Source organism: Rhamphochromis longiceps, linkage group LG4 (assembly GCF_057381845.1).
Source record: "Rhamphochromis longiceps isolate RC_006_pf linkage group LG4, R_longiceps_female_GT1.1, whole genome shotgun sequence".
Classification (NCBI taxonomy): Eukaryota; Metazoa; Chordata; class Actinopteri; order Cichliformes; family Cichlidae; genus Rhamphochromis; species Rhamphochromis longiceps.
Window position 1 is genome coordinate 21,835,494 of NC_140560.1, and position 24,346 is coordinate 21,859,839.

At 40.9% G+C, this 24,346-nt stretch overlaps 2 protein-coding genes and 1 pseudogene across 3 annotated transcripts; 2 read left to right on the forward strand and 1 right to left on the reverse strand.

The window, feature by feature from the left end:
• Window positions 1-4,001: 4,001 nt before the first annotated feature.
• On the reverse strand, window positions 4,002-7,763 carry LOC146671544 (uncharacterized). The gene is made up of 2 exons (XM_085403787.1): window positions 7,435-7,763; window positions 4,002-5,458 (listed from the first exon to the last, which is right to left on the reverse strand). The coding sequence occupies exons 1-2, from the start codon at window positions 7,586-7,588 to the stop codon at window positions 4,659-4,661; spliced, it is 954 nt and encodes a 317-aa protein (XP_085259913.1). The 5' UTR covers window positions 7,589-7,763; the 3' UTR covers window positions 4,002-4,658.
• A 395-nt stretch (window positions 7,764-8,158) lies between these two features.
• Window positions 8,159-10,409, forward strand: LOC146671545 (methionine-R-sulfoxide reductase B1-A-like). Its single transcript, XM_085403798.1, has 4 exons — window positions 8,159-8,279; window positions 8,845-8,987; window positions 9,419-9,533; window positions 9,893-10,409. The coding sequence occupies exons 1-4, from the start codon at window positions 8,225-8,227 to the stop codon at window positions 9,910-9,912; spliced, it is 333 nt and encodes a 110-aa protein (XP_085259924.1). The 5' UTR covers window positions 8,159-8,224; the 3' UTR covers window positions 9,913-10,409.
• A 119-nt stretch (window positions 10,410-10,528) lies between these two features.
• Window positions 10,529-11,331, forward strand: LOC146671546 (methionine-R-sulfoxide reductase B1-A-like; annotated as a pseudogene). The gene is made up of 4 exons (XR_014911628.1): window positions 10,529-10,733; window positions 10,826-10,968; window positions 11,085-11,199; window positions 11,300-11,331. The product of XR_014911628.1 is annotated as a methionine-R-sulfoxide reductase B1-A-like (transcript).
• Window positions 11,332-24,346: the final 13,015 nt, after the last annotated feature.

Sequence of the window (24,346 nt, forward strand, 5' to 3'; positions counted from 1 at the left end):
CTTGAATCTTCCCTCAGTTATGCTGCAATAGGCCTCTGGGAGCTTCCAGTGATGCACTTTTCATTTCTTCTTCAGTCACTTTCTCTGAGTTGGTGTTAACACACCATTCTGCATTTAATCATTAGTTATTATAATTTTTCTGGCTCTCTTCCACGTTGTGACTTTTGTCCTCCCTTATCTGACCCTCAACCAGTCTCAGTAAATGGCTGACCCTCCCTGTGCCTGGTTCTGCTGGAGTTTTCTTTCCATAAAAAACGTGTTTGTCCTTCCCACTGTAACCAAACACTTGCTCACAGAGGGCCATAGGGTCTTTTAAGTATAAAGCACCTTGAGGCGATTGTTGTTGTGATTTGGGGTTATATAAATAAAACTAAACCGAATCTTCATCAGCTCTATCTTCTTACTTCCCCCCTTAAGGGATAGCTGCATGCACTCTCACCTTTACTTATTATCTTATGAATTCTGATGCTTTTCATGTCAAAGTCTGACAGCTCAGAGTACTGGACAGATATCTGACTGATATTTCAATATTGTATTTTGAACGTCTGACAGAAGAAGAAAAACAAAGTACATGATGATTTGTGGTGGTGCAGAGCTAAATGGTTGTCTGCATGCATCTTGTATGCAGACCTCCCCTGCAGGGTCTGAAGGGAAATCTAAATACAGTGTGTCCACGGCTCAGAAAAAGCCTCTTTTATCATCAAAAAGCCACTGTTGGATTTAGTAACGAGGTGCAGCATCAGCTCTGGGTCTGAAAAGCATGGATGCAGCATGCTGGCTGGCCTTACTGCATATGTATTTGTAGCGATGTACTTCACAGCACATATATATTTGGCAAGGGAATGTTTAAATGAACATAAAACGGGGTGTAGTAAGGTTTGCAGCAAACTTTGCTGAACCGACTCTCTGTGAGAATCTCTGTGGGTCTTTTCTCAGCAGTGTGCACTCACAGCAGTTTTCATGTAGTTCATTTTTTAAAACTCCTCTGTATCAGATCCATACACCTGATATTGAAATGTCTATCAAAATGCAGCTGTTAACATGACTGTGTTTGTGTGTCAGACTTTATTAAGTATCAGCAGCCTCAGTCTGGAGAAGAAAAAGACAAAAATGCACAAATTTACACACAAATTCAAATTTCGTTGTTTTTTTTCTACCATTGCACAGCTCAGCTCTTCCACAGATTTCAGGTTCATATGGTGGAATAGTTTGTAATACTATTGTATTACCACTCCTCTAGTTAAATCTAGTTCATTCACACAGAAAACCATACTGATTATTCTGCAGCTATTTAACATATTTGCTTAGTTCAAATTAAAATTACAGCTAGAGGCAAAGAGAGTACTGTAGTTACAAAAATTGCAGGTGTAAGGCTTTTCTTCCACATGTGTGGTCTGCAAACATCACAAGGGTCCATTTGTTTTCCTGAATGGTACCTCATTTGTATTTTCAGGCGACTGCTTTGCAGAAAAAAAGTCTGCCACACTCTCCACAGTGGTACGTTTCTCCCCAGATTGGGTCCTCACACACACAGTGAGATTATCTCTGCGGTGAAGTGTTTTGCCACTTTCTTGGCACACTAATGTGTGTGTGCGTGTTTTTTTATGAATCTGGAGTCCATGCATCCGGTAAGAAGTCTTACCACCAACATCGCAAAAATGCTTTGTGAGTATTTTACTTGTATGTTTTTATTTGTTTCGTTATAGCAGCGGTGTAGCTTTCTGGTACTATGTACGGCGACTGTGTGTGCATGTGTGTAGCACCATCCATAGTTAGTTATAAAGCTTCCACTCGATACGCCTAGAAAAACAATTTAAAGAACTGAACCAGATTTCTGGTGTCGCAGACTTTCCCCCTCATCATTAGAGTTGATTAACTTCTGCTTCATGCAGTACTTCTGTGATTGTTTTCTCCTGCTGTTCGAGGATCTCCTTTGCTGCGTACAGCTGCTGGTGAACAAATGACCACGGCTGAAACGTCATGCCGTCCTTGTCTCAGGTGGGAGATAAGATGCAAAAACACAGACAACAACAACTGAACTGTCATTTGGTGTATAGGCACCATCGATAGTCAGGACCTGTTTCCCGACTTGAAGGCACAGGTAAGCAATTCTCTAATCCACTGGGGTAAATCCTAATATACAGCCAGTGAATTCCAGAGTGGAACAGAGTCTAACCCCTCTCCTGAACACTGGTTCCAGAGCCTGAGCTATGCATTGAGATGAGCCAGACTATATATATATTTGCTAACTCCCAACCTCACACACCAGGCTTGGGCTCCTTCCGCACCAGTGAGGTGACATCCCATGCACCACAAGCCAATTTTGGAGGCCAGAGATTGGGGGGCCAAGACCTCTGCCTCTGACTGCCACCCAATCCACTAAGCGCCAAACCCCTACGGCCCCTCCTGTGATCTCATAGGACAGGGGTAGGGAACTCCAGGCTCGAGAGCAGATGTCCTGTAGGTTTTAGATCTCACCCTGGGTCAGCACACCTGAATCAAATGATTAGTTCAATACCAGGCCTTTGGAGAACTTCAAGACATGTTGAGGAGGTAATTAAGCCATTGAAACCAGCTGTGTTGGATCAAGGACACTTCTAAAACCTGTAGGACACTCGGTCTCGAGGCCTGGAGTTCCCTACCCCTGTCATAGGAGAACAGACCCACGTGGCTTTTTGGGGCTCACGGTGTAACATAAAAACAACATTCAGTGATTCAGAAGTAATCTAAATGCTACATTTAACAAAGGTGCAAAGACAGCATAGTCCGTGCACTGTCAGAAGTGGCTCCAGTTGAGAGGTCAGGTTTGTTTCGTCATAACCCTTCTGATCTTTCACCTTCACTGGAGATGACCAAGTAATTGCAGACAGAGTGCAGGTGTTTCATTCTTCCAACTGAAAATTAATAATCAGGGTGTTTAATCCAGTTCAAACTGCAACATGAGTTTCTAAATGAGCATCAGAAAGGTGATTTAAGAGACTTTGAGCAGCTCTAAAGGCAAACAGGGTTTTAAGCAGGTGCACTTAATAAGAAGCATGAGTCAGGGCAAAAAACAACACTCAGTTAACACTGTGAATGGGTTTAGGCTGTCGTGTGCTTTTAGTAGCTCCTCTACTCTTATAAAGTGTTCGTACTTTTTTGATCTTGCTAAGTCTCATTGTTGCAGTCAAGAACCGCTTTGAAAGAACTATTATCAAAATGACCCTCTCTTTCATGTGTAATCTTCTGAGCCCAGGGGCCAGTTTTAAACAGCAATTCCCCCAAAACTACTCCATTAAGCACCACTGAGAGCGCTCTCCTTGATGCTATCCACAGCCTCACATAACTGCTCCTCTTTATTTTGATCTCTCATCCTGCAAAGAAAACATTCAAGCATTTAAATGCAAGAACATCACAATCTCACTTCAGCATGTCAGCATGCTGCCAGTTGCAAAATAGCACAAAATTAAATTTGCTAAAGTAGATAAAAATGTAAAGAAAAGTTATTTATGATTAGGATACACCCCATGCACAATCTCATTTGAAGGGTGGTGATCTAGTTCCCAACACACCAAAAAAGAAACTGCAACAACCTAAATGACTTTTAATGCTTTTTTTAAAGCCATGATGGCAGGAGTTTAATTAAGTTACTGCATGTGTGTTGACATTCCGAGTCTCTGATTGTTGTCTTTTTCATAACACTTAAAAAATGTATATATTTACAAAGGTCTTTTCATTATGAGATCATCAAATATTGCGATTAGATCATGACTTTCAGTCAAAGAAGTATTGTAGTTGATAAATACAAAAAACAAATGAAGTTTCTTTATCCTGATTTAGGCATTTTCTCAGAAGTTTTACTGGAATTCAAAATAACAGGAAAACTGTTGAAAATTGACACAAAGAAACAAATAAGCTCCTATGAAATCTACTGAACTTCCTAATTTTGTGGCATCATAAAGACATCGTTTAAAAATAAATAATCAAAAGCTTCTTTCCCTTCATTCAAAGGACTCCCAGACTCTAATCCATCAAAATGCAGAGTTTTATGAAGTAATAACATATTGAAAAAAATCCACATACATTATCTACATTATCCACAGATCTGAGACAATACACATACCAATATTACATTTAACACCATTTACCATCTAAATGTATGCACGTCATGGCTGCAGCCAGAGACAAGTGGATCACCGTAATGTTAAACCTTAGTGTCAACTGTGGAAATTAAACTCACAACACCAGAGCATCACAGAGGGCAACAAGAGCTGCAGATGTGTTGTTCTACACTCGTACTCATGCAGTCAAAGTTGAACTAATCTTGCATCAAAGCCCACTAGGGAAAACAGCAAAATCGTGTTAACCAACAGCAGCATATAGCTGTAGAAATGATGCAATGGTCTTTAAAGCAAACCAAACATTATGAATTACAGTTATTTGACACCACATCAGGCACAGTCGTGTTAAGCGGATGATATTAAAAGCTATCCAATTTCAACTAGACGGGAAAAAAAGGGATCACTCTGCTTTGATACATGTTTGCAAATGCAACTTGAGATTAGGTGCAAACAACACATATAGCAAGGCTAAGGCTTCTCGCCCATATGGGTGGTCTTGTGTCATGTCATGTATGAATTTTGACTAAAGCGCATACCACAAATATCGCAAGGGTATGGTTACTCCCCAGAATGGCTCTTCATGTGCGTAATCAAACAGTGTTTATACCGGTACGTTTTGCCACATTCCTGACACACAAACTCTTTCGTCAGTGTGTGTTTTCTTTCGTGAGTCTGGAGGCTGCGGACTTTGAAAAAAGTTTTACCGCAAACATCACAAAAATATGCATCTCTGTGTTTCTTTTTCAAATGGAAAACAAGTTCTTTTGGACACCCGTATTTCATCCCACAAATAATGCAACTGGTACACTTCTCGTGCGTTTTGATGTGCTTCATTAAAGAGGCGGTGTAGTGAAAACGCTTCCCGCACAAATGGCAAAACTTGCGACCTTTTTTCCTTTTAACCGAGCAGTTCTTATAAGACAAAGCTGCTTGGGCTTTCTTGCCGTCACTGATGCCGTCACCTTGCATCATCTTTGCTCTCTGTTTCACAGTTATGGCCTGTTCTCCTCTCTCCGTCTCCTCACTAACTGCTGCAGACAAGTTTGAAGAAAGCATCTGCATTTCATGTATTTGCGTGTCCGACTGTTCTTCCTCACTTTTCACAGTTCCTGGAGGAGAGAAAAAACTCTCATTCCTATGCTCCTCCTGCTCCATCTTCACCTCAGGCCTCTCCACCAGGCAGTAGTTCCCACTGTTACTGCTTAGATCTGCAGTGGGCTCAGGGGTTCCTGGATTCTCAGGGCTCGGTGTCAAGTCAAACTCTTCTGTGTTTGTGGGTCCCTCGCACTCCTGCAGCAGCGGGGAGTCACATTCATCTCCATGTTGGACGGCACTGTTGGTCATTGGAAGTTCTTCAGCTACAAAGGAAAATATCCACAAATGTTACCCAATCACCTGTAGGGTTTCCTCTTTGCTTTTAAATGGAAATAAATGTAAGTGCTAGAAAATGCTGTCCTGAGAGTTTCTGGAAAAGTGCTCTTCACACCTCTAAATAGAGTTAAGAGAGACCAACATGTGAGATTTTGGTTTTATTTTAGTTGTTTTTAGTGGATTCTATGCTGTTTTATCTTGTTTTTTAATATAGGGCTGTTTTAATTTTTCATGTATTATGTGTTTATTTATTTATTTTTGCTATTTTCTGTTATTCTATTGTTTTTAACTTATTTTCTGTACAGCACTTTGGTCCTGTGCTTTGTATTTTAAAGTGCTTTATAAATAAAATTGGATTGGATTGGATTAAAGCAGTCAAGCCTTAAAGTCAAGAGTAACGCGGCCCCCTCAAAAACCAAAAATCCAATGGAGTTCACCCGACCTTAAATCTTCATTCTAATCAAAATAAAAGAAAAAATAATATATTTGCTTGAAAATGGTATTAAAAAAAAAACAAAAACAAAACATAAATAAGACAGGCTGCTGGCTATAAATTGCTATTGCTATCCAGGCCAATGTCTTTAATACGATATCAGTAAATTTAGGTAAGTGTAATGAATAATATCACGAACTAACTATCTCCTGTTTAAGCATTTGCTTAATGTGAATACATTCACATTATTGTTACCCTCCTGCACATTTTTTGGCACTTAACTTCTTCTGCATACTTTGTGCTTACAGAAACTGTTCTGGTATCAAATGTTTAGCGTTTTGTGTCTTTTAAAAACACATATCCTGCTTTAGTAAAATCTCCTTGTGCTCGTAGTGTCAAAAGTTTGTCAGTGGGACCTAAGGTTTTCGTGTGGCAACCGTTTGTTTCTGGGTATCTCAGCAGTGATTTCTTCTGAGTTTCAGTAGGAAAAATAAGGAAAGAGACACAAGCTGCTCCTGATTGGTGGATACAAATTCAGCACCTTCAGATCAATGACTGTATAAAAGACAGTCATAGACTCAGACTGCTTGGTTGGAAGAGAAACACAGAGGCAGGTGTGTATCAATGTGTGTGTGCATATATTTTTAAATAGTGTTAGGTAATAACGATGCACAACTCACTCGTGAGAGTAAACGTGTGCACGTCCACATTTTTAAATACTGTTAGGTGAAGACGTCCTATGGAGTATCTTTAAAAAAAATCTTTTTTTAATATTTGAGGCAAAATCTTCAAATTTTCAACATTCAAATTGCATTTTTGCCAAGAAATGCTTTATCTAACATATATATAATTTATATAACTATGTAACTGAGCATACTTGTGAATGTCAGTTATTACCTGGAGCACCTGGAGCTAGGGAACACTTGATTATCAGAATATACCACAAAATCAGACCTAAGGGATATCAATCTGCCCAGTTAGGAAGCAGGAACCATTGCAAATTAAATTCAGCTCTTTTGTTACAAACGAAAGTGATGGCAGGTACACTGGAGAGAGAACAATAAGACAAAAAGGTGTTGGTTTTGCAGGTGGTGGCTGCAGATCATTGCCATCTCCTTATACTTTCCGACCACCCTTCTCCAGTTATGTTTCTTGCTAGAGTCCTTGTCACTTCTGGCAGCATGAAACTATACTTGCGGGTTTTCTTGTCGTTCCCTCACCAGTGCAACTTTTGTCACTTTCATTCACCAAAGCAGATGAAATGCATTTACGATGGTTTGTACTTCACAGCTGAACAAATTGATATCATTGGAGTAACTACCTTTATCTTATTCTGTGATGATTAAGTGCTACCTTACTATTTGTTAGCTTTGTATTGAACTATCTCTCATTATGCAGGAGCAAAGCTTTCTGGTATTCCGCGCGTGAATTATTTGCGCATGCGTGAACATCATTCATAGCCACAAAGCTGTTTATAAAGCTACGACTACAAAAAACATGACAAAAAAAATGTAAAGAATCGTCCTAAACCTGATTTCAGCTGGTGTCGCAGACTTTCCGCCTCCTCTTTAGCTCGAACGTCTGCCTCGTGCAAAACTAACGTGATGGTGTTCTCCATCTGCCCGAGGATCTCTTCAGCTGCAGCGTACAGGCGCTGGTGAACAAACAACCTGAGCTGAAACATCGTGGCGTCCGTGCCTCAGGTGGGCGATAAGAAACAAAAACAGCAACGGTTACCAAAAAAAAAGAGAAAGAAAGTTGGGGTTTTTTTTGTTTGTTTAAAAAAAGACAAACTCCAACGTACTCAGAGCATCAGCCCAACAGCTAAGTTAAGAAGCCACTATGTTACCTCCGGTTTGGGCCTTTCAAAATTGGAGCGTACACGGAATGTGCAAGTAGAAGTCACATTTTTGGGAGTTACAACAGCAAAATACAAATTACATCGAGGCTAAAACAATCCAGAAAAAAATCTAATATAAAAGCTGAACTTAATTCGTGCTCTAAATACTCTAGGTTTCACATTGATGAAGCCTTTCAATATGCGGAACATTGAGGGTTCATATATAGAAATAATTAAAAAAGTTTTGCTGTATTTTCATATTTGCAGGTTCACAAAAGGAATCACTGGATGACGGTGAAATGTACCATACAGTCATTGATCATTACCCACAAAAAAAGAAAAAAGAAACAAAAGAAAAAAGTAGCAGGATGCTTTTAGTTTGAAGGTCAAAAACTTGGACCGGAAGTTGTTTTGTTTGCAACCGGTTCTTTCTGTGGACTTCAGTGTAGGTTCACGTTGAACATACGGAAAGAAAAAGCGATGTCTTTTTGCTCTTTCTTCGGTGGAGAGGTCTTCAGAGACCATTTTAAGTCAGGTACCGCTATGACTTTTTTTTGTTTAAACTTATTGTATTTTATTTAATGTTTCTATATAACTTAATCGGTTTTGGAGACAGGTGAACTATCCAATACAGCACAAATAACTTTTCAAACTGCTGGTTAGCTCGTTCTAACTCGTACTCATTGTCCTATAAAACCTATTAGGAAGTACTGTTTTTATATCCATGGTCGCAGGTGATTGTGATGTAAATAGCGAAAAACGTTCAACCTGTTGTGTAACCATGTTCAAGTTACATAACAACCAGATTACCAAACTAGATTAAGCTTCACATACAAGGATGTCATTAATTTTTTTTTACATACCCTTAACCACAGCTAAAAAGGTAACGATATCTTTAAAGAATTAGTGTTTCAAACGATGTAAAAAAAAATCTTTATATATATATATATATATATATATATGTGTGTGTGTGTGTGTGTGTGTTTGTGTGTATATATAATAACTGTATATATTATATAAATGTACATATTATTTTAAAACTGCAGTAGAGACACTATCGCTTCATGTTACATAACAGTCTCCTGCCTATTATTCCTCAGGGATTTATGTGTGCACCAAGTGTGATAACCAGTTGTTCTCCAGCCGCTCCAAGTACGAACACTCTTCACCCTGGCCAGCTTTCACAGAGACCATCCATGAAAACAGTGTGTCCAAACATGAGGAGAGGCCTGGGGCATACAAGGTACCATAATTAAAATAGTTTTAAGTTTTTAATTGACTAGGTTCTTCTTCAACTGCCCATGCGCAGTTTCACATGTGTATGATCAGTTTGAACCAGTTTGAATAGGATTTATATCACTTCATTCACCTGCTTGCTTTATACATGCTACTAATGCACATTCACCTAATGTATATATTATGTATAATGTTCTTCCTCCCCCCCACCCCCCTCTTTTTGCACAAGTCGAGAGGCGTGTCATGTTACATTTCACTGTGTGTTATACTTGCATAACTATGCATGTGACGAATAAGGAATCTTGAACCTACTCTCAAGCACTAGCTGGCTGTAAGTCAGAGGACTCCTGTGATGGACTTTCTTGGCTGCTCTAAATGCTGGTTAATTAATTTCTATCACTTTTTTCTCTTCTATCTGTCACTTTTGTCTTGTTCAAGGTGCAGTGTGGGAAGTGTGGGAATGGACTTGGTCATGAATTTGTGAATGATGGGCCGTCCAAAGGAGTCTCTCGCTTCTGAATATTCAGCAGCTCACTGAAGTTCATCCCTAAAGGTATAAACAGCCAGGCTATTTCTCCACACGAGGTTGAGACTAGTGTACCTGTCAAGTTATAATTTGTGATATGAGCCTAGGAATCGCGATTTGCAGTGAGCTCAAAGTTCTAGTGTTGTTAACCAGCTCCCATGTTATTTTTTCATCTTTAAATTTGCTTTAAAACCAGAATGTTATGTCCTCGTTCATGTGTGTAGTGTAGAGGAGCCTAAGGATGTGTTACTGTTGTGACACAGTCCTCAAAGGTATTAGTTAAAATCAAACCAGAGTTTAAACATTTCTTCAGAGGAGTTTCACAGTTAACTGTGCTCATCAAGATTTACATATTCCATCTCCTTTTCTTTGTCCCTTGTCCACAGATAAAGTTGATGGACTGTAAGGTGAGATTTCAGGAGTAAGTGCTGCTGGATGGATGTCTCTTTGCATTGCTAAAGGTGTGAACAGTCAATGAAGTACTCTGGGACAAAGCCCAGCGTGGGAGCACCAGAGCTCTGATGGACGATGGTCTCACTAGACAGCAAGAACAGAGGACAGCTCTCAACACATCTGCTATGCAATCATCACAGACTTTGCAACTTATTGATCACAACCTCAATGTCTCCATGTCTCCTTGGTTTTTATTTCGATTGACAGTGCAGTACTTATCACAGTCGTCCCATGAATCTTTTCCAAAGATTGCTCATTTAAAAAAAAAAAAAAAAAGTCCTAAACTCTTGTTTAAGGCGCTTGGTGTTGAAAATTAGGGGCCACGCAAACCTTTTTTCATTGAATGAAATGATTCCTGTGCAATATACCTCTCTCTCTAGAGAGGCTTTATGTAATAGGTCACAATAACCTGAATACACAGCAATAAAAAAATATATTTTAAATTATAAATAGACTATTTGTTAATGATTATATTTTTATATTCATTTGGTTGATGAATTTTTTGTTCCAGTATTTGTGAATGAAGGTAAGTAGGTATGCATTTTAGTTTTTCAGAAAATTGCCACCAGGTGGAAGCAATGAGAGAAGGATCGGGCATTACACAAGAGTCACGGAGCTGCTGACACTTGATCTGTGCACGAAGGTTTTTCAGGCCTAAGCTGGGCAACTGTAGAGATAAACTGCTTTGGCTCTGATGACTTTTGACTGAAATGGATGAAATGTCTCACTGCTCTTTTTCTGGTGGTGAAGAATATAAAAATCACTTCCAGCCTGGTGAGTGAAAGAAAGTGTGAGGCTGCATGTGACTGTGTAACAAGACACTGCTGTAAAAATATAGAAGACTGTGCCTCTTTCCTCATTCTCAGGTATATATGTGTGCTCCGAATGTGGCCACGAGTTATTTTCAAGCATGTCGAAGTTCGAGCACTCTTCTCCGTGGCCGGCGTTTTCACAGACTATCCGTGAAGACAGTGTCTCAAAACACCCTGAAGCTTGGGGACCGATAAAGGTAGTAAACAACATTTGTTAGGAAGCTTCAAATAATAAGCTGGACTAGATGTGATTTAACACTGTTACCAATCAGGTATAAGGTTTGACTTGCACAATCTGGATTAAAATACTTAGGTCTGTTGTGGGAAGTGTGGCAATGGACTGGGTCACGAGTTCTTGTATGATGGACCAAGAGAAGGGCTGTCACGCTTCTGAATCTTCAGCAGCTCACTTATGTTTATCCCTAAAGGTGACTATCAAGGGTTTCCTACATTGCACAGCTGGTTTCATACATTACACCCCCACTGTCCACCTGCAACCAGCTGTTGTTTCTTCTTTTCTCTAAACAGAAAAGGCTGATGGACAGAAAAGTGAGCAGTGAAAGACAAGAATTTTCCCTCCTGCTGATGTGTTCACAGCAAATGAAGTACTCAGGATAAAGTTTAATGGATCTCCTGGGCACTGATGAGAAAGTGGACACTAGGAAGAAAGGACTGGTCTAAACAAATCGTTCAACTGTGAGCATACAACACAAAAAATAGCTACAGCTACAGGAAATAGCTCAAATTCAGCCACATTGTTTGAACTTTGCACTTTTTTTTTAACTTGTCCCCTGGGCAAAGAGTGTCAGATGTTTATCAGCCACAGTCTCAGTTTAAATTAACCCATGTCTGGGAAAATGTGTTAATGACTGTGTGCCAATGTCTAATTTGTGATTCCACCAGCTGATGGTGCTATATAGCCTAAATAAGCTTTGTTTTTCTGCATTATTAGTCACTCTATGATGTTACTGTATAAAAAAACAAACAAAAAACCCTTTTGGTTTGATTGGTCCCAACCTCTAAAGCTCTCAGAGTTTCATGACTGGACTCATACAGTTAGAATCATAAGGAACTATCTTCATTCACACTGCGCTCAAGGAGTGAGCCCTACATGTGCTATAGTACCTGCCAAGTACCTCAAACACTGCACCAATTTGGCTTAGAGCATTGATACTGATTTAAAGTCATTTTAGTTGTTAATTTACCTTACGGTTGTATGAAAGTATCACATTGTACATCAGTTCAATATACATTTATTGGCTACTTTCTTAGGTAAACAGTGCTAATACTGTGTAGGATCTTCTTTTTCCTTCAGAACTCTTAATAAAGTGCTGGAAATATTCCTCAGAGATTTTAGTCCATTTTGACATGATAGGATCACACGGTTGCTCCAGGTTTGTTGGCTGCACATCCATGATGAGAATCCCGTTCCACCAGATCCCAAAGATGCTCTATTGGACTGAGATCAGCTGACTGTAGAGGCCAATGAGAACAATGAACTCACTGTCATGTCACGGCCTGAACTGTTGGTGCATGGAAGAATGGATCTGTGCTTTCATGGTATTTTTTTTCCCAGTCTTCTATTATCCAGTTTTGATGAGTCTGTGGGAACTGTAGCCTTTCTTTCCTGTTCTTAGCAGATTTCTCAGCTGCACATCATTTATGAGAATCCTGTTCCACCAGATCCCAATGATGGTCTATTGGACTGAGATCAGCTGACTGCGGAGGTCATCTGCGTAAAGTGTCCTATCCAAAAAAAACTGTTTGGGATGATTTGAGCTTTGTGGCATTGTTTGTTATCCTGCTAGAAGCAACGATTAGAAGGTTGTTCCACTGTGGTCATAAAGGGATGGACATAGTCAGCAACGATAGTTGGGTAACTGGTGTTTAAAAGGTTCTCATTTGGTGCTAAAGGTCCCAAAGTGTGCCAAGAAAATATACCCCATCCTATTACACCCCATCACAAGCTTGAAGCGGTGACACAAGAAGGGATGGATCAATGCTTTCATGTTGTTTACATTAAATTCTGACTAAATGTTGAGACTGATCAGACCAGGCGACGTTTTTCCCGTCTTCTATTGTGGAGTTTTGTTGAAAGCCTCAGTTTCCTGTTCTTACCTGAGAGGAGTAAGAAGTCTTCTGCTGCCTTCTGCTGCTGTAGCCCATCTGAGCCAAAGTTTAAGATGTTGCATATTCAGAGATGCTTTTCTGCATACCTTGGTTGTAATGGGCACTTATCTGACTCACTGTTGCAACTGTTATCAGCTTCATGCAGTCTGACCATTCTCCTGTACTGTCTGACATTAACAAGGCATTTTCACCCAGAGACCTGCTGCTCGCTTGACATTTTTTCTATGTGTGTGGGAAAATCCCATCAACAGTTTCTGAAATACTCAGGCCTGTCTGGCACCAACGACCATACCACATTGAAAATCTCTTAAACGACCTTTCTTCCTCATTCAGAAGCTCAGTTTGAACTTGAACAGATCCTCTTCACCACGTCTACATGCCTAAACTGATTGGGTGGTGAGATATTTGTTTTAACAAGAGGTTGAACTGATGTACCTAACAAAGTGTCCAGTGACCTTGACCTTGATTAGTGTGAACTGAATGACTGGAGTAAATAGAGAAGAAAGTCTCTATCAGCTCTCTGTACTCAAATTATCCTCATTCTCTGTAGCCAGCAACAACAAAGCAATGCTGAACTTATCAGCAACTTTTCACAGATGTTGTTCATTCACTTTAAGTAATTGTAGTAAAAGTAAGACGCTTCTGCACAAATAAGGCCTGATTTTCTTTTTCTAATGGAATTTAGGTGAGTTTTTTCTAAGATCCACTGATTGAGAGTGCTGCATATATCTGTACATCATGTCTCCACCGCACCGTGCTGTCTGCCTTTCAAGCCGGCAGCTTGTTTCCCAATCTAGATCCTGCAGTTATGGGGCGCTGAGCAGTAATACTCTGGTACAGACGTTAGGGGGTCGTGTGTGGGTTTTTTTTTCTCCACTTGGTAAAGTTTTCTAAATATCTCAGTAAGCAGCAGTTCTTGGCTGGTGGAGTGGTGGAATTTTAAACAAAGTGAGCATGTGGGTGTATATTCAACAGCTCTCATGCTGTTTAAGTGTCTAGGATGAGCAGGTGTGAAGCTGCTGATTTTCAAAGGCTGGTAGATCTAAGAGGGAGATGAAAGCTTCGCTGTCAGACAGAGGATTAAGAACGGAAGTGCAAACATTCATAGATTGTGATGTTAAAGTATTTAAAGCATAGACTTCTTTGCTCGTTTTAGCGGTGCTGATGTTTTCTGCAGCTGCATTTCCCAAAAAAACGAAAACAAAACACTAGTGGAACATCTCACCTGGTCAAACATCTCCCATACAACCTGTAAGTAACATATACAGAAATGTTACTGGATAGAAAAAGAGCATCAGTCTTTCACTTGGAAAGACTGGGAGACGCTAATTTCTCAGCGTATTTTTCTGTGTGGAAGACGCAAGGCTGAATGTAGGGTCGTGATCTCCAATCCTTCAAGCAGCGCTACATTAAAAATGTATACAATTCCATAAAAGAAATCCCTGAATGGGAACACTTAAACCACAGTCGGTAAATAAAGTTGTCACTGCATCCACAGTCCAAGGTAAAAGTCTAGCACGCTTCTAATTGCCTTCTCTAAGCAAAAGCTAATTTTAGGTTTTAGATTTTTTAATGGTTCAAAACCACAAAGCAGTCTTTTTGTAAATCCTGGATTTTGATGCTTACCAGCGCATAGTTTAAAAGTTAGTATCTCTCATGGTGTTGTGGTACGTTAGTGCATCTGGATTTGGAGCAAGAGATGCTGCCATCTCTTGATAAATGATGTGTTTTTCATAGCAGGCCTTGATTATTTTAGCAGGAATTACATCCTAGATATATTAACAGCATAGTAAAGCAGTCTGGTTGCTAATGTGGCTTGCCTGCAGTTGAGACCTGTCACCTACAGAAAATACATTTGGCAAACTATGAAACAAAAAACAGCAGCAGCTGGTCATTGTAGTTTCTCGTGGCCTTGTTAAAAGAAAATGTGATATGTACCACACAGCAGTAAATGTTCTCTGCAAGCCAGCTGCTGGCATCAAAAACTTGTTTAAACTAGTTTTTTTTAAAACCCAAAAAACCATAAACTAACATTTTAGGAAAGCACGATCAAAACAGCAGCTACAAATGTGCAGATATGATGTGATTTTGTCGGGTGTTTCTTGCTGTCAGAGCTTTGTCTAAAGTACTGCTCAGTTTTTCCACAGACTTTAAATCATCAGGCAGACTACACCGGGCCCAATCCCTCAAACTGTCAGCTCTAACCCTAATGTTGGCTCCAGTGTTTACCTCAAACTCTCATTAATTAACTAATACCTTCCATGTGACTGATTAGATGTTGCTCATTCTCTGTAATGTCAACATACGAGTGCACAGACTAAACTGCCCTCTGGGATGAGACAAAAATGCAGAGATAAACCAGATGTGACAACGAGAGATGGAGAGGAAAAGAAAATTGCTCCAACCCCACCTCCAACAAAAAAACAAAACAAAAACAGGAGTACAATTAGCATTTGCTATCTGTGAGAACAGCCTTTCTGGCTGGCATCTGAGCAAACAGGAAGGAGGAAGTGGCAATTCTCCGATAGAATCACAAGACAGACTTTATTTCCACTGACCTCCGTGTCTCATCCTGCTCGTAAACAAATGGGATCCTTAATTACATTAAACCACCACTGCTCCAAAGTCTTCCTCAGTTCCAAAGGCCAAGCCTCGAGGTTGGGCTAACCATATGTGTGTGTGCGCCAGTGACTCATTCACAGGACATCTTGCTTTAATTGTACCCTATATGAGGCTGTTGCTTAGATGTGGATGTTTACGGGCACTACACCTGCTTCTGTTTTGAGCCAAGCCAGACAAAAAAAGAAAAAAAGGGGAAAAAAGAGCTTATTTTGCTTCCACACGCCATGGCATTAGATTCAAGTTCATCAAGGTAGCAAAGCTCACTAAAACATCTGTCACCCAGTGGCTGCGCGTCTGCACACACCGCAAGCTGTGATCATTTTGCTGGAGGAATAAAGTGCCTGAATGCGTGACTGCAACTTAAATAAAGAGATATCCTTTCATCAGGGGGTAATATTTGCAGTATGTGAGCTAACCCACTATATGTCTCCATCCATACATATGTTGAGGGCCTGCCCTCCACATGTTTTAGGCATACATATGTTGGCCAAAACTCCATCTCCCTGCATAACGAATGAAAGAATAAACAAAGCTTTTATACGAGACACTGGTGGATGATTTCCGCTCTGGATCAAAGAAAGATGGAAACTCGAGGCGATCCAGGTTGGGCATAGTTATCAGGTCAGCATGTGTTCGAAGGAGACAGGGCTTAAACCGAAATGAAAATCCTCTTTGCAAGGTAAACCGCACCTCAATGATGTGTGGTTTACTGGAACTCATGTTATGTGCTGTGGGTATACAAAAAAGAATATCTTGATGACTTATAAACATAGTAAAAGCAGGAAGAAGAGTTATAAAACTACAGTTACTTTAAGGAGGAAACAATAGGCCACCTCACATTTCTGTTCTTTCCAGCAAAATGTCAAAGGTTTCAAAATGCAGGAGACAAAAGCAGACAGAAGAGCCAAAGCAGCGCACTGCACAGCTTACAGCATGAGGGCTCTCAATGAAAACAAAATAAACAACACGTGAAATCTCAGTGGCTTCTGCCACTTTATTGTCATCTCTATCACATTCCTGTCTGCGAAAGCCGCCGACTTCAAAAACACGGCGAGGGTTTTTGAACATATACATGTTTGCAAACATCACTCAGCTGCTATCTGATCTGCTTTAGAGAGATAGCACCCTGAGAGAGCAGCGCAGGTTGGTCCTAAAAGCTTCAAAGGAATACTTGAGGTGTGTGGCACAGGTATTGTTTGCACAGATCAGGCTAGGGTGGTGGTGGGTGGGGGTCGTTATTTTCGGGGATGCTGGACCGACTGAGGGATAAAAGCGGAGGTTTAAGAGGAGAACAAGACTGGCTGATTGTGTGCCCACATGACAACTTTTATCCGGCCTTGATCAGAGACTATACGGGGTTTGAAAGGCCTCAAAGGTGGGCACTGTAATCCAGGAAGGAACTTTGGGAAGGTTCTGCCCTCATGTCATGCAAATCTTTTTACTTTTCCTGTTATTTTTCTATATGAGTTCAGCCTCACAGATCACCAAAATGGTCAAATGGAGTCAGGGAAACCTTTATCAAAGCGCTATCTTCAGGCTATGGAAATACGAGCAAGGTTTAGGATTTCAGTTGAAAAGCTCGCAGATATTCAGAACAGTGACAGACTGGGAAAATGCAGTGTTTTTGTCAGCGCATGCCGAGAAATGTCACAAGTCTTTGACGTCTAAGTAAATGACTGCACACTACAAACATCTTTTTAGACATTTAAATTGTGCTGCAGAGAAGAAAGCAATTACTTCAGCCTTTCTCTGGGTATCGTGCCACAGAGTCATTTTTTTTATTCACATCCCACCCCCTTACCCAGACTACACCCACCCAGTCAGTTAACCCGAACTCCCTGCAATTTGTAGCTGCTCATCCTCTATCATCTTCATTAACAATCTAAGCATGCTTCATGTGCCATCCAGATCATACTGTGCGACTTAAAGAAGACTGCAAGCATGTCGATGCACACCCCTTCCTTGTTTGAGCCTGCATTTTTCTCTTACCGGCTGTCTGTATTTGCATTGTATATACACTGTGTACTGTACATATGGGGTTGCATAGAAATTGTAAACCCTTTACTCCCCACAGACCCCAGATGGGTGGTCGTAATAGTCAAAATTGCTCCTTTGGTCATGCTAATTGCTAACTTCTGTGCAGAAAATGTTCAGAGGTGCCTAAGCTCTTCATTCCACTCGACTCAATCAGAAACCTATAATCTACAGCATACATCATTCTCGGCCTCAGTCACTTGTATAGTATTTGACATTTTTCAGATGACTTTTTCACCAAAGATCAACAAGTAGAGACAGTGAGAGGCAAAAGAGGTATTTTTGTGAGCTTGTGTGCAGTGATAGCTACATCAACAGTTTGACAGTTTTTTAAAAGTGTGCTATGTTAGATGGGTACAGTGATGATACACAGATCAGGCATAACCGTCTGACCACTGACAGGTGACGGGAATAACGCTGATTATCTCTTCATCGTGGCACCCGTTAGTGAGTGGGATATATCAGGGAGCAAATGAACATTTTGTCTTCAAAGTTGACGTGTTAGAAGCAGGAAAAATTGCCAAGTGTAAGGATTTGAGCAAATTGACAAAGGCCAGAATGTCAAACTCACAAAAGTGGTTCAAGAAATCCAGAACTAGACAATGGAGCAATGAAAGAAGGTGGCCTGGTCTGATGACTCAAATTGTCTTTTACATCATTTGGATGGCATTCAGGTGCGTCACTTAACCTGGGGAACACCTTGCACCTGAATGCACTATGGGGAGAAGGGTAGCCAGTGGAAGCAGTATGAGGCTTTGGGTAATATTCTGCTGGAAAACCTTGGTTCCTGCCATCCACATAATCAGATTTTGACACATACCACCTACCTAAGCAAACCATGTTCCCCCTTTCATTGAAACAGTACTCTCTGATGGCTGTGGACTCTTTCAGCATGATATTGCACGCTGCCACAAAACGAAAATGGTCCAGGAATGGTTTGAGGAGCACAACATTGAGTTTGAGGTGTTGACTTGGCCTGTAAATTTGCCAGATCTCAATCCAATCGGACATCTGTGGGATGCATGTTGGCCCCACCTCGCGACTTAAAGGACTTAAAGGATCTGTTGCTAACATCTTGGTCCCAGATACCACAGCACACCTTCAGGGGTCTGGTGGAGTCCATGCCTCCATGGAACAGGGATGTTTTAGCAGCAAAAAGGGGACCGACACAATCTTAGGCAGGTGGTCATAATGTTATGCCTGATTGGTGTAAATCATTAAGGGGCAGTTTACGGCCTGTAAGTTTAGCTTAACATAAAGCCATAAAGCAAACATGAGGATGTTTCTGATTAGCACAGAGAAAATCAAGCAAATCATGTTTTTCAAATCTATATGAAAACCAGAATGCAAAAGTACAGTTTTCCTAAGGGTTCATGCACCAGATAGGTACTTACTGCCAGGGAGGAGCAACGTCTGACAAAGAAGTAACTCAGCACGTAAACCACAGGAAAATAGCAAATTATTGTTTTTACATCGCACTGCGGGATGTAATGCGTGAGCTTTGGAGCTTAAGTTTGGAGAAAAAGAGCCGTCTTCCAAGTTAGCTTCATCTTAAGTGTACAAACAGGAGAATTATATGGATCTTCTTATTTAACTCACCATCAGGAAACAAAGGACATTCCTCAAAATACTGTTTCTTTAAAGCACATGTGAACTCTGTGACACTCTACCCAAAAGAAGAATAATGATTGTATTGTGTATTATATCTGTGAGATTATATCTGTGTGTATTGTATTTATATGTGTGTGTGTGGATGTGTGTGTTTATTTGTATGATCATATCTGTCCCCATGTATGGGGGGGAATTCCATACCTCCATCATAAACCCTTCAGCACATATTGTGAAACACACACACACACACACACACACACACACACACACACACACACACACACACACACACACACACACACACACACACCTGGTTCCTTAATTACTCTTAGATTAATATGTCTTCACCTTCAGCACCCACACCCGCAAACCTTCATTTACTTCCATTTACTTCTGTGCCAGAAGAGCACACATCCCCATCAACTCCTGTGAGCTATTCTGCAGTAATTGCTCCTCTTAGTCCTTCAGCCTCTCCCTATTGGCTTGTCAGTGCCCTGGATTTTTGCAGAGAACACCGTGTTATGCCAATATTAACGACACTGACGACAGAGAGCAGTCTGCGTTTTTTTCCCCCTTGTGTATCTTTAACAATGATTGGAGGAAGCGAATGATTGCTCGGTCAAGAGAACAGAATCCAAATTCTTTTAAAAATTTATTTTGGGGGAGTTCACAGAAGTAAAAAAACTTCTTTTGGACCAGCAAGCTCTGTTGTGTCCCCAAAAATCACAGCCCTCAAAACCTAAAGTGAGTCCAGATGAGAGCTGAAGGCAGAAGAAGAAGAAGGAGAAGGTCTGCGTGTGCGTGACTTTATGTGTGTTGGTGTAGAGGGGGTTTAAAAAGAAGAGGTCAGAGTCTCAGAATACATTCCCACAGGAATGAGGCTAACAGACAACCCGATGTGATTATCAGCTTTAGAACAAAGTGAGGGTGTGGCGGTGTCGGTTTGACTAAAGAGAGCAGATATGCAGATTTTTTCATGACTCCACTGCAAAATGATAAATGTGTTGATGTGCAAAAGTTGAATTTACAACTAAGATTAAAGACATAACTTTTTTAATATAACCTTTAAAAAAAACCCCACTCAGATAGCCAAAGTATAAAACTGAAAATTCACTTCGTTTGTACAAGAAAGTGAAAATTTGGGGCTGCAACATAGATTTTGGTGACTTTGGACACACCCAAGCTGTATCCCCTCCATTTTTTTTATCCTTTTGCTTTAAAATATGCGAGTTGAATGCATGCATTAGCACAAGATAACTGAAAAGATAATGCAGACACGTGTATGTTAAAGCAATATTAACACTGTCAAATGCTGGATTCAGATGAGCCAAACAAGTCAATCTTTAAAGTGAAAAATCCAATTTTTCACACCTCATCTATCTCCCACAAGGTCTGATATGTCACGTCTTTGGTACACTCTTGTCGCCCTTGGCCAGAACAACCATCAGCACCTTAGCTGATGGTTTGCTTGTTTGAGTCACACACAATTTCACATTCCAGTGAAACGCAGACAGGGCCCACGGGGGTGGAAGCCTATCTCCTGTTTCTGCAGCATAAAAACAGTTTGGCACACGTGCTCGCTCTCCCTCTGGCCTGCAGGATCGCACAGGACAGGTGAGACCTGACTCAACTGTGAGGCAATGGACAGAAGACTTCTTTTTTCTCCCCCCTCCCTTTTCATTTTGAGGCTGACAGTTCTCGTTTTCTCACAGCCGCGGTGACAGATTGGAATTTGGAAAACATGGGAAACTCCAGAAAAAGGGGGAAGACAAACTGCTTTGGTTTTTACAGCAGTAATTACAGTCAGTTAACACCCGCCTGATGACTGTTTGTGTTTTTATTTACAGACACACATTTACAGACTTGTTACACATGGGGCATTCGCTTCAGTTGATCAATTCGCATCTTTTTCCCCACCCTTTTAATTGTTTTGGACCAGCCGAGCGATTGTGAAAATGGACGAGCGCCTCCATTTGGGTGGCGGTTCTGGCCCGGTAACAGTAGCACAGTGTTCAACCCAAGTGTCTGTGTCAGTGAACTGCACTGATGGAAAGAAAGTTGTTTTTCACGCAGTGGGCGGAAATAGATGGTGACAGTGACACATAAAAGGCAGGGCTGAGGTTTAGAGCTGACGTCATGGCAATCAACATTTAGGAGGACTGGGCCTTTCAGTGAAAGGAAGCCACACAGAGCAGCCCACAAGCATTTCACTAACAGTCTGAGACCGGGTACCGCAAGCTGTACATGAGCGTGCAGACAGGGAACAATAGGGCTCCACAGGCGCGTGGTTATATGTAGTATAAAAGCGTGAAGTTATAAAAGTCTTCGTGCATGCCAGTGCACTGCTTCACCTTTGCAGCTCTGTCAGATTTGGAGCCACATGACTTACTGAATCCCCCAAACTGAGCTCGAAGGCATGAAACTCTATACTCCGTCTCTTTTTTAACATCTCTTTTTAAACTTTCTCTCTCTCACACATGCACAGCTCCTGTCACACAGGCAAAAACACATATAGGCACCCTTCACATCCCCGTCTCCCTGCTCCTCCGCCCTTCCTCACACACCCAATATCACTTAAGAGCCAACCACCAGATCCCATTTTTCACCACAGAGCTGCGGATTAGAAAAGAAGGCATTTCCCAAACGGTCTGCGGCTTATGTGATGACATGATTGTCATTCAGTTTAATTCCCTCCGTTCTCTTTAGATTCCTGCTCCCCTGATTCTGGTGCTACAATAAAGCACAGAAAGTAAATAAGAGTTAAAAAAAAGAAGAAGAAGAAAACACGAGGCTCCTGTAGGGACATGCTTCCTCGAAAGGCATTTTAGATTAAATTGTCAAGATGAAAGACGTATAGAAAATTGTTATGTGCAGCTGGTTTCCAGTCGGGGAAGGCTTTTGTGCATTTTTGTTTATGCAAAACATATCCATAGGCTTATACGTGCATAACTGCTACGTAATTGAAGCTCCTGGTTTTGGGGTATTGCCCAGATTTAACTCCAGTGAAGTCAGAATGAACGCCAGCGAACTCTCCCTCAGCTATAAATTATTCCCATGTTGAACTTGAGGAATGATGTGAGCCTAGCACTGTCTAATGCTTCCAAGGCCGTTCAAAGTCTTGCATAATCTCCGAACATCTCTCCTCTCAGATCTTTACTACATTGATCCATTTAGTGATGTCTCTATAAAGTTGCAGAGCAAGTCTGGGACTCCGAAGGTCCCGCTGGAGGCAAAACAAAGAAGAAAAGTTTGATACACCTGCGTGAAGGTGGCGGGACACGAGGGATGGTGGGTAGGAGGAGAAGAGGAAGCTGTGGGGGCAGAAAAAAGTGCGCGGCTGGAGAGATCAGAGTGATTTTGTTCAGTCCTCCATCTCCTCCTTCACGCTGTCCATCAGTCATTCTCACTGAGGTTGCTTACATTTGCAGATAAAAGTTAGGAAGGTGGGGCCTCGCAGCTGCTTTGTTGTGGGCCTTTGAATTCATCCTCACTGCCTGAGGGATCCACCACTGAGCATATTGCATGTAGGAAATAGTGTGCATGGCATCTGTTGTTGCTTCAAAGAGAGATTCAGGCACAACGTGCACATTACGAGCATAAAACTTTCTTTTTGACAAGAAATCTAGGCGAAAAGCGAACATTGTATTGTATTTTTTTTTTTGTATTTTTGTATTTATTTATTTATTGTCATTGTCAGAGAACAATGAAATTGCATTTGGGGCTTCCGTACAACCCGTAAATAAAATAATGAAGAAAATAATAAATACCCCTTAAAACCCAAGTGTAAATATTTAACCCAGTGTGACTCCAGTGCAATAAGACAATCCTTAGCAACAACATGAGAACATGACAAGTAAACATGAGAACCTGACAAGAACATTCATCAGAATCAGAGGGGGACGCTCTTTTGTTCGTATATACTACTTTGCAGTTAACTACTACGAAATGTCTTGCTGATATTCATTCCACACACACACACACACACACACACGGTTCAGGCTCCATTTAAAGGAAAATACAGCCTTGCCTCTGCACTGCTTGATGAGGATCTCCTGGTTTCAAACATCTGTCATGATGGTTTTAAGGCGGGGACTCCAAACTCATTTTATATTGTGGGCCACATGCAGCCCACTTTGATCTTAAGTGACCAGTCAAACTCTTCTTTTTGATACTGTAAAATTTAATCACACATTTAATCCCTGGGATATTTTAACATAAAAAAGCGCAATTTTAACAAAACACCTCAATTTTCTTCATGATAAAGAAATGCTGCTTTGGGCCTAAAATGTAAAAAGAAACATGGGAAATTACAGAAACAGTTCACTTAGCTTATTGCACAAACTTTTTGTCTTTTGTTTTGGAAGGGGGCGATTTATGGTGAACCCACTGTAAATATCATACATTTCTATAGTACATAGTGAAAAAACTGGAACTTTCTTTCATTTAACGGTTAATCTTTTAATTATTTACTTTGGTGTAGTATGAATGAACATGGAGGAAGTCTTTATCAATGCGAAAAGCTGACAAACTTGTGAAAATAAAGTTAAAAATCTCAAATGTATGCCCTTCTTCACATTTCCAAAGCCATCCATTGGGCAGGATTGGAGTCTTTGGCAGGCCACTCTGGCCTCAGGACCTAATGTTTGACACCCCTGTTTTAAGAGTTCTGCTGGGTTTTGCAAATGGGCGACAGCTTCTTCCTCACACTGGAAATTACACAACGAGAGTGGAACATTCAGCTTTTTGCTGTGCAGGATTTGTAATTTGCTGTAATGGCTGACACATGTACGCGCCATCGGCAGGCTTCCGGCTATGGAAATCTCTATCTGTGGTGCACACAGGGATGCGGCGCCAGCACGCACCTGCAGGCACAGCGGTGGGAAATATAGTCTGGACTGCACACATGCATACATAAAAACGTGAGCACACAGAGATAGAGAGGAGCATACAGGCAAACACACCCACAGATTGATATACTGTATTATCCGACCTCAATCCTATATACACAGATGCAGCTCACGACTTGTATATCACATTTGTTTCTTCAACACTGCTGCTGCCTGTTTGTTTCTTTAATCTCACTGTTTATATTTCTGCGTCCAAACCTGCCAGTATAACTCCAGCTAGGGCAATTAGCATGAGGGAAAAGCAAATAAAACGTCTGATGAAAGCAAAGCC